General features: G+C 45.5%; 1 protein-coding gene and 1 pseudogene across 1 annotated transcript; both read right to left on the bottom strand.

Annotated features, from left to right (window-relative positions):
• Window positions 1-2,081: 2,081 nt before the first annotated feature.
• On the bottom strand, window positions 2,082-3,923 carry LOC121578995 (annotated as a pseudogene).
• Window positions 3,924-7,145: 3,222 nt separating this feature from the next.
• Window positions 7,146-10,586, bottom strand: LOC121579974 (tubulin polymerization-promoting protein family member 3). Its single transcript, XM_041895008.2, has 4 exons — window positions 10,419-10,586; window positions 8,745-8,941; window positions 8,444-8,597; window positions 7,146-8,230 (listed from the first exon to the last, which is right to left on the bottom strand). The coding sequence occupies exons 2-4, from the start codon at window positions 8,933-8,935 to the stop codon at window positions 8,039-8,041; spliced, it is 537 nt and encodes a 178-aa protein (XP_041750942.1). The 5' UTR covers window positions 8,936-8,941; window positions 10,419-10,586; the 3' UTR covers window positions 7,146-8,038.
• Window positions 10,587-10,740: the final 154 nt, after the last annotated feature.

Raw genomic sequence — 10,740 nt, 5'->3', positions numbered from 1 at the left:
CCTACACCGGCCAAACCCGGACGACGCTGGGCCAATTGTGCGCCGCCCTATGGGACTCCCAATCACGGCTGGTTGTGATACAGCCTGGAATCGAATCAGGGGGTCTGTAGTGACACCTCAAAGCACTGAGATGCAGTGCCTTAGACCGCTGCGCCACTCGGGAACCTTACCGGCACTCCAGCTTTTCCGGGTCGGCTCAGGGTATAGCCTTGATCTATTTACAGTGAATTTGTGAATGTAGCTTATTGAATTGGCAAAACGTATGTTACTGATGGACATTTGTATGCATTGTGCTGGAAGCCATATAAATGAGCCTATATAAGGCAGAGGATGACAGACAGACAGATTGAGGGATAGGGGGATGGGGGAAGTGGTAAAATGCACAGGTAGAGGAGAGATAAGCAAACAGTGTGTGTGAACATGGCCAGCTAACCTGTGAATGGTCCCAGTGCACACCGATGGGAAATTCCACGTGTGTATGAGACCTGAGTCATGGAGAAGATGGTAAACAGTCCTTTCACACACACACAGTTCTCTTGTGCTGGTGGTAGAATCGTTTTTCTGCTGATTTAGCATTTATTAAGATTGATCGAAACCATCAGTATCAGTATTCATGAACGTCGATACATTTATCAACCAGCAGCACTGAAGCTCTGCTAAAGTGAATGATTTACATTTTACATGGTATACCCATGATAAATCACCACAACCCTGTAGCCTAACAACACAGCAGTCGCTTTGGTGATGTGAAATGAAACAAAATTAACAGCTGGATTCTGCTTCAGTAAGAAGCAGAAAGTATTTTCAATAAGTATTTTTCTAAATAATACATAGAAAGCTTTTTTCATGGGCATTAGTATGGAGTTGGTCCCCCTTTGCTGCTATAACAGCCTCCACTCTTCTGGGAAGGCTTTCCACTAGATGTTGGAATATTGCTGAGGGGACTTGCTTCCATTCAGACACGAGCGTTAGTGAGGTCAGGCACTGATGTTGGGCGATTAGGCCTGGCTCGCAGTCGGCGTTCCAATTCATCCCAAAGGTGTTCGATGGGGTTGAGGTCAGGGCTCTGTGCAGGCCAGTCAAGTTCTTCCACACCGATCTCGACAAACCATTTCTGTATGGACCTCGCTTTGTGCACGGGGGCATTGTCATGCTGAAACAGGAAAGGGCCTTCCCCAAACTGTTGCCACAAAGTTGGAAGCACAGAATTGTCTAGAATGTCACTGTATGCTGTAGCGTTAAGATTTCCCTTCACTGGAGTTAAGAAGCCTGAACCATGAAAAACAGCCTCAGGCCATTATTCCTCCTCCACCAAACTTTACAGTTGGTACATTGGGGCAGGTAGCATTCTCCTGGCATCCGGCAAACCCAGATTTGTCCGTTGGACTGCCAGATGGTGAAGCGTGATTAAACTGCTCCAGAGTCCAATGGCGGCGAGCTTTACACCACTCCAGCCGACGCTTGGCATTGCGCATGGTGATCTTAGGCTTCTGTGCGGCCGCTCGGCCATGGAAACTCATTTCATGAAGCTCCCGACGAACAGTTCTTGTGCTGACATTGCTTCCAGAGGCAGTTTGGAACTTGGTAGTGAGTGTTGCAACCAAGGACAGACGATTTTTATGCGCTATACGCTTCAGCACTCAACGGTCCCGTTCTGTGAACTTGTGTGGCCTACTACTTCATGGCTGACCCATTGTTGCTCCTAGACGTTTCCACTTCACAATAACTGCACTTACAGTTGACCAGGACAGCTCTAGCAAGGCAGAAATTTGACGAACTGACTTGTTGGAAAGGTGGCATCCTATGACGGTGCCACGTTGAAAGTCACTTAGCTCTTCAGTAAGGCCATTCTACTGCAAATGTTTGTTTATGGAGATTGCATGGCTGTGTGCTCGATTTTATACACCTGGTGTGGCTGAAATAGCCAAATTCGCTAATTTGAAGGAGTGTCCACATACTTTTGTATATATAGTGTATCTTCTTCATGTGTTTCTCAGTGGATGTACAGTATGTCTGTCTATGGGTTTCAGCCTCCAGTATGTGTGTCTGTGTTTTTTTTTGTATATTTCATGTTTCAGACCTCAGGCCTCTGTGGGGTAGAGCAGGTATCCAGAGAACTTGTTCTGTCCGCTGAGGTCTCCACACAGCTGTCTTCCAGAGAGCAGCTCCACATACACCTGGCTGCCTCTGTCCAGCGGGACCAGGACTGGGAGCCGCTATCCTCCGAGTCCTCTTAGTTGCCCTCCCATGTGGACACCACCACCTCCCCGTTCCTCATCAGCTGCAGCTTGTGGTACAGCCTTTGGCCCGCCTTGCCCACGTTGGAGTAGGCCGAGAAGGGGGGTGTGAACCCACGTGGAGGGAGAGGAAGCAGAGGGATGGAGGTGTTAAAATGGATGGATGGCTGTCCAAGGTAGGATCTTTATTGAGTGTATTGTGTATGTATGTTGTGTATTGTGTTTCATTTACTGTGTATGCGTACCCAGGGCAGGGTTGTAGCCGTTGCCATAGTTGAAGGAGATCTCGGTGTAGGAAATGGGCACGTTACTGGTGAAGGGGTCAAAGCAGTGGCTTGTGGGACTCATGGTGGCTGTGAATGCCACCTGCGTTCCCCTTGGGGAGAGATCGGAGGAGGGCGAGGAGAGAGCGATCGGGGAAGGAAAGAGAGAGCGGGGGAGGAGAGAGAGGGAGAGCGAGATAAAGGGAGCGAGAGAGAGACAGACAGTCAGATAGAGACAAGGTCATGTGTATTGAGGCATATATTATTAGCTGGCCTGGCCTCTGTTAGCAGTGAGGTCATCCATAGAATGAGAATGTCACCCCTTCCCACCCTGGTCTGTGTACCAGATATAATGTTTCTATACTGTTGGTGCCTGTGACATCCTCGACACTGTCGTCCAGCTGGCACAGGCCGTGCCACAGACCAATAATCCTGGTGAACACCTGCTTCTCCAGCTCACGGAGCAGCACAGCAGCATCCCTAGAATACACTGGCACTTAAACACACATTCACAGTCCCAGCGGCCGCACGGCAGCGCACCCTCCCACACCACTGACCACAGCAGAGAGAGAAGAGACAGAGAGAGAGAGGAGGGTTGAGACATTAATGTAGCCTACTGTAACTGGTGTTGAGGTGATGCAAAGTAGCTGCTTTTTTCATTTTAACAAATGTGTTGATTTGTACTTTTTTGTAAACATATACAGGGATTTTAGTACTGTTTTACAGAGTGTATTGTAAAGGCCCCATAGTTCAGAAACTCTCATAGGCATGATGATGATGATGAATGCTGTACCTGCTCCTTCCTTCAGGAAGGAGGTCTGGACTCTCACATTGAGATACAGCGCCCCCAAGAGGAACAGAGTGGACACTAGCTCTCTCATCTCAGACCCAAAGGACACAGACAACGCTGGAAAATATGTGGGGAGAAATATCATTTTTATATCCCTAGAATACAATGTGATCTTCCTTATAATATAGAGTAGAATATCTACTAACACAACATCCATTTAACATGCACAACACAGCAAAAACATTATTGCAAGTAATTAATTTCAATCCATCGATTAAGGTCAAAGTTAATGTTACTTATACTATAAATGATCCACTTGTATTAAGAATCATTTCTTTCCAACACAGTAAATAAATGGTTATGTTTGGTCTCATAAAACAATGAATTAATGTCAATAATACTCCCATCACAGCACTTCACATCAATAATCCAGATATATCTCTGAGATAGAGATTAACTTGCTAAGAAGTCCTGTTCATACCGTTTGAGCCCAGCCTCATACAGTATGTCTGTCATCAGACTGTACTCACTGTGTCAACAACAGCAAACCAATCCTCTGGTCCACACCCAAGTCCTCTAGTCCTGACCTCTGTACAAGCCAGGCAGCTGCAGCACGTAGTCCAGCGCTAACATATTCCAACACTAACGGAAACCAGCGCTGACAGACACACAGAGAGACAGGATGTACCAGGCAGGTCAGAACTGGCAGAGAGCTTCTCTCAGGTGAGTTTTATTGCAGGTGGACTCCCCTCTGTGGATGGGTGGGGTGGGGTCACTGCCAACACAATCCCCCAAATCCCCTTCCACACAAACTTCCAATCCCAGGTCCCTGGACAGGACACCCAAGCTAGGTGTGAAGGCAGGAACCTGCAGGGTCCACCTAGATTATCAGGCAGTGTGTAATGTGTACAGCTACTGTCCCTGTCTGTGTGTATTATTATTATTAGGTCACTGGTGTAAGGTGGACTGATAGCATCAGTGAGGTTGTTGATTATGATCTGTGAGGGGGTTCCTCCTGGTTGTGTCTCTGTCCCAGTGCTCTTGGGTTTCAATAGGACACTGATAATGCCTGATCAAGGGGGGCCTAGTTTAGGTGATTGTCCTTCCCCCTTTCCTGTCATACTCAATCATTCCCAGGGTTCATTCGTGTGGTGACATAAGTAGTGAACCTGACAGTGAAGGTGTCATGGTGTGTGAGTAATGCGTTGGGCAGGTAATCTATCTATTGACTTCTTATCCTATCTCATGCGCCATTGTCGTAATCAGTGTCACCGCATCCAATTCACAACTAAACGGTTCTGAGGGGCACATTGTTCTGAGATTGGGATCTTCTGAAAGCTGGCACAAGCTGCGCTAGAACAAAGATTTCTGGGGGAAAGCCAAGGTTATGGACACCAAGCTCTCTGTGCTATAATCCCCTTACCTTTCCCTGAGAACACAGGACAGGGAGAGGAGTTGATGGACCTGAGGAACTGTTATTCTCTTCACTAATCACATCAGTCACTACCCCTCATAATAACCAGATTAGAGAGAGAGAGGAGGAAATGGAGGAGTTACACTGCCATGTTATATGATCACTGTACAAAGTGCTGCTATTCTGGTGAATTGTCTGCTTTCTAAACTAATCCGTTTTAGAAGAGTGTACATTATACTTATGAAGAAAATACAGACATCCATGCTCACATAGGTAACTGGGTGGTTAACTGTTGGAGCTAAACTGTTGATAAATCTGATCATTTATAAACATCCCTTCCTCCATTCTCCTCCTGCTGTGCAGTCATCCATTTAACTAATGATGTATTTTATAACCACCAGATCAAAAGCTCCAATATAACTTGATATCAGCTTAATCTAAGCCTGAAAAAAGGCAGTAAATATTGTTAATATTCCTCGATCACAGTTCTGTGGTTTTCCAATCACTTATTACTGATCACTGATCAGTCTTTCTGCCACTGACCACAGGTAACTGAGAGATCACACCCCATTACCTGGCTGTGTGGGAGACAAAAGGAGAACTTTGGCCTAAATATGAGGCAGAAAAATAAATCCTGAAAATGAGGCCTAAATATGGGCTCAGCACAGGGAGTATTGTCACAGAGATCTCTGTGAACCCATGAGACGTCATTAGTGTTTCCTTTCAAGGTGTGACAACAATGTGGAGGAGTGACATACTGTATAGGTAATATGCTTGCTACCTGGCCAGTTGTGTTGTTATGGAGGACACAATGCTGCAATGAAAGTGTTTTTGAGTCTAAGTAGGTTATTTCTGGTTCATACTCGGGGTTCAATTTCAGGATATTGTGCCTAGTTTCGGGTATCTTAGGTATAATTATGTGGTATTTCATAATGTAATAATATTCCCAGAACAATATAAAAAGCTAATCATTGACATCTATCTGAAATAAACACACATTTTTGATACAGTTGATGCGGACATTTTACAAATAATAATGAATCACTCTGGCCATGGTTGTGCCATTATAAGTGCTTGTAAGTGAAACAGAGACAATAATGGAGCAATCAGTCAGATATTTCTCATCACTGAAATGTATTGTTGGAAAGTTGAAACCATGGCCACAGTGTACATACAGTACATGACAGTAGGTGTACAGTTCCACTGTGGGTGGGTAGATGTGTTCCACTGTGGGTGGGTAGATGTGTTCCACTGTGGGTGGGTAGATGTGTTCCACTGTGGATGGGTGGGTGTGTTTCACTGTGGGTGGGTGGGTGTGTTTCACTGTGGGTGTACAGCCACACTGAGATGTTCACTGGGTTCCAGTGTTGGGGAAGCGGTGATCTGCTCCCTCACCGAACCCACACACCGACGCCAGCGCGTCAAGGCCACAGAGAACGCTTTTACAGCTATCTACACAGTAGGGGGGTGGAATGATGGTCAGAGATACACAGGGAAAGAGGAGTTGAGAATTAGTGTAGCTAGAGGAGCTACAGTACACAGTAGTTAGTCAGAAGCCTATTGAAGTAGTTAAGTTGATTCATAGTTGATACTTTCTACTAGAGCAGTTACAATAGGAGCTAGTCATATCTAAAGTCAAGAGACCTGTAGCCAGGTGGTAAAAGCACATAGCTGTATTTATTTATATCTACTAGATGGAACACATTTGCATCACACAGCAGCCACAGGATGCTGGGTCTGTCATACACTCTGTACACATGCACACACATCCTCATTGAGACTCAAACAGACTATTACAACCACTTATATATAGACACTTCCTCTGTATTCTTTCTCTCTCACAGTGTTGTCCTGGGCTGTTCCAGGAGTAGGTCCTGTCCCACCTGTCCCAGGGCTGTCACAAACACACACAGCAGCACGATACCTGGGAGAGAGGACAGAACAACACAGACACACCCTCACACACAAGGCATTTATTTTTTAAGTGCATTGTTACGTGCATTCATAACACTGTAGTGAATTGAACTATTTTGAAGTGATCTGAACATTCGCCAAAGCACACTCCCACTGAACATGACATAGAATGTCACATGCAAGCAGAGTATCATTCATCACCTATCCCAGAGGGATGTTCCACCCATAGCAACATACCACAGTCCACTACAGTAAACACCATTCCATGTGTCTCACCTCACATCTTTCAGCTCATCACAGGTCTCAGATAGACAAGGGGTGACTGTGTCTTGGGGAGGTCCTCCCTCACTTTATAGCCAGTATTGACTTAATAACAGAGGAAACAGACTGGCTTTGTAAAGGTATTAGGGACAAATACTGTGTTTTGGGGTGTGCAGTACCCCATGGAATAGTACTAATCCCTACGACTTTGATATCAATTGATAGAGTTGTGTGTGTGAGAGGGAGGAAAAAACGATTTCACATGGTCTGATTTGCTGCTCAGTGATTTATTTAAATGTTTACATAGTATTTTCTAGCTCTTCAGAATAGAGGGAGACACAGCTAGACTGTACAGTGATCAGGAGGAACATCAACCCAATAGGAGACAATGCAGTGCAGTCAGGAGGCTCCCAGTCCTCCAAACAGAACAATTCATGTTCTCATCTTCTCAGAGGAGGAGAGGAGAGGAGTGGAGGAGTGTCCTCATCTGTCTCTTATCTACAGCACAAGCAAAGCACTATAATGTCCAGATACAGTCTATATCTCTTTTGATTTATTCACCATTCATTAATCAATTACATAATCTAATAATGTATTTATTAATTCATCCATACAACTGTCTATATTTCCAATATACAGTTATTATAGCAGAGCAGATGAAGCTAAGGACATCAGTTGAGAAGGATGTGGGTGAAAGAAGTGCATAATACCAGGGCATTAGTGTTAGTAGCAACCTCCAATGATAAGGCACAATGTGTGTAGTAGTAGGGATCTGAGTTACTTCCTGTAGTAATAGGTGTGCTGACTGAGGCATTTAGTGAAGCTGGGAGGGATAGGGCCAGGGGTTGGGCTGGAGCGTTTAGGAAGGGGGAATATATAGATTATTTAAGTCAATTTGGTCCCTAAGAAATCATTAGTCTTTATCGACTAATCAAGGTCATGTTTTTCTATTCAGGTTTACTCCTCGCCGTTACACCTCCCCTCTCCATCCTATCACCCCAACCCCACCCTGTAACTCTGAGGATATATAATACTGTGGCATCCAGTGACTGAACAGTCCATCCTCCTGTACCTGTGCAGTTCTCAGTTCTAATTGAAAGTACAGTATTTAGGGGGTATTTGGGGTAAATGGTAGGGTCTGAGTATCTCTCTATCCTGCCTATGCTTCCTTGACCTTATCCTCATAGGTGCCCTTGCCCTTGTAGGCCCCCACATAGCCACTGGCATCTGGGATCTCCTCTCGCCCAGCCTTGCCCTTCCCTTTGCCCGTCTCGTCAAAACGCTCCTTGTGTGCCCCTGTGAATTTGGTGGTGTCTGTCAGTCTGTCCACCGCTGCTGCCTTGGCCACTTTCTATGAGCAGGAAGAGAGAATGAGAGATGAGGATACAGAGCAAGAGCTTACCCAGCCCTTACACACCCCTTACCCACCCCTTACACATCCCTTACCCACCCCTTACCCACTCCTTACACACCCCTTACACATATGCAAACACACAGCACACACACACTCTTCCTGAGACTGTAATATTATCAGGCAGTGTGCTGCTGACAGGTAGACACTCACGGTGACGCCTGCGTTGGCAGGCTCCTTCCCTGCGATGAGACCGTAGAGCTGCTGCAGCGCCTCCTCCTGGCCCTTCCCTTTAAATCGTTTCGGGGCCAACTCTGACAGGGCCTGGCTGAACTGCTCAAAGGTGATCACACGAGCCGTCTTCGCCCTAAAATACACAGACACAAACATTTTTTGAGTTTTTCTTTTACTCCTGATATGGTATTCTGAGGTCCTCTGGACGTATTCCCTCTCACTAGAAAGATGACTGTGGATCTGTCAGCGTGGAGGTTTGAAACTGGACGGAGTCTCTCACTTGACTTTAGTGAAGACGATGTCGACGTCGGTAGCGGTGACGTTCTTGCCGTCGATGACCCGGCAGTCCTTGCAGAGTTTGGCAAAGTTCTTGCCGTTCATCTCCTTCCCAGTAGCCTTGGTGTCCCCATGAATGGCAAACTTCTTGAAGGTCGTCTCCACCTCTGCTACTGATACAGATCCCTCTGCCATTCTGTCCTATACAGAGAGGGAGAGAGAGGGGGATGATGAGAGGGAGAGGTACAACATTAAGGATGGGATGCACGAGAAAGGCATACAGTCGAGATGGTTGTAGTTTCTCACACACAGACCAGGTGCTCTGCCATAATGTTGAAATAACATTGGAAGGACACTGTGTGTCCACAGACAGGAAATTGGGAAGTATTGGGAGAGATTTGGTCGTTAAGGCAAGACATTCAGCACACCATGTCTTCTGGGCATTATACACACACACACTCACATGTTCGTAATGAATCCATTAGCTGGATTAATTCCCTGCCCCGCCAAGAAATGGCTGCTGTGGTCGCTTACTTATGGTGAACACACACACCCATATCCACACACACACACACACACTCATCCATCTTGAACTGTTACTGTTGTTTCAGCTACTTTCTGAGAGCTACTTAATTAAATAACGTTCCATGATGTATCATTCCTGGAGAGCAGCCTGTTGTTGGGGAAAATATCTCAATTATTTTCAGTAAATTAGACCATGAGACCACCAGACTGCTCACTTTCTCTGTTTTATGATGGCTAACAAGTTAATCTATTTTAGCCAAAACTGGGCCATGGAGCATTTGATATTCAAAATGTAAAGAAATATTATTATATCTTGAAGTCATTTTTTCCAGTACAGGAACATTCCAGAAGTTAAACACAAACATTATGCAATATAGCCCCATGACAGATAATATAGACTGAGTGTACAAAACATTAGGAACACCTTCCTAATATTGAGTTGCACCACCTTTTGCCCTCAAAACAGCCTCAATTTGTCGGGGCAGGGACTCTACAAGGTGTCAAGCTTTCCACAGGGATGCTGGCCCATGTTGACTCCAATGCTTCCCACAGTTGTATCAAGTTGGCTGGATGTCCATTGGGTGGTGGACCATTCTTGATACACACGGGAAACTGTTGAGCATAAAAAAGCCAGCAGCGTTGCAGTTCTTGACACACTCAAACCGGTGTGCCTGGCACCTACTACCATACCCCGTTCAAAGACACTTAAATCTTTTGTCTTGCCAATTCACCCTCTGAATGGCACACACACAATCTATGTCTCAATTGTCTCTAGGCTTAAAAATCCTTATTTAACCCTTCATCTACACTGATTAAATTGGATATAACAAGTGACATCAATAAGGGATCATAGCTTTCACCTGGTCAGTCGATGTCATGGAAAGAGCAGGTGTTCCTAATGTTTTGTACACTCAGTGTCTACACATATGTACATTTCAAATAAAATATGACGATGGAGTCTAGTAAACATGCCTGAAAGTAAGCACAAAAGAAAAGTAAACCAAAAATAAGACAGTGAGCACATTAAATTATGTCAAACAAATTTCTTAGCTCATTTCTATGATTTGTGGTCATGCATTGTGTTTTGACTTCTTTATTTCTGGTCCATACATTGACTAAGGTACAGAATAACTATAAGTGTAGACATGTTTACCTGTTAGGTGAAGGATGCTGAGTGATGATGCTGGGGATGCCTGTGCTAATGCTGTGTATCCTCCTCCTAGCCCTGCCACTCACACCACCTTCACAATGATGAGAGAGGTGGAGAGAGAGGGGAGGGAGGGAGATGAAAAGCAGAGGGTGGAAAGAGAGAGAGAGAGCACAGACCAGCACAAGCCATGACATCATATGCTGCCTGTCTCTCTTGGGCGCATGCGTTCGCTCGTTCACTCCCGCATTCTCTCAACCCTACCCCTTTCTCCCCCTCCTGGGCTCCTTCCCCCTCCCCTCCCCTCCCCTCCCCTCTCCATCCTTTC

The sequence above is a fragment of the Coregonus clupeaformis genome, chromosome 13 (genome assembly GCF_020615455.1).
Source record: "Coregonus clupeaformis isolate EN_2021a chromosome 13, ASM2061545v1, whole genome shotgun sequence".
NCBI lineage: Eukaryota > Metazoa > Chordata > Actinopteri > Salmoniformes > Salmonidae > Coregonus > Coregonus clupeaformis.
The sequence above is the reverse complement of the archived record's forward strand: the minus strand, read 5'-3'. Positions and strand labels throughout refer to the sequence as shown.

Coding starts and splice junctions, on each gene's coding strand:
- LOC121579974 (XM_041895008.2), bottom strand. CDS start 8,935: ATGGCAGAGGGATCTGTATCAGTAGCAGAGGTGGAGACGACCTTCAAG. Junction 8,598..8,744: donor ATCGTCTTCACTAAAGTCAA/GTGAGAGACTCC, acceptor TGTGTATTTTAG/GGCGAAGACGGCTCGTGTGA. Junction 8,231..8,443: donor CTGCCAACGCAGGCGTCACC/GTGAGTGTCTAC, acceptor TCCTGCTCATAG/AAAGTGGCCAAGGCAGCAGC.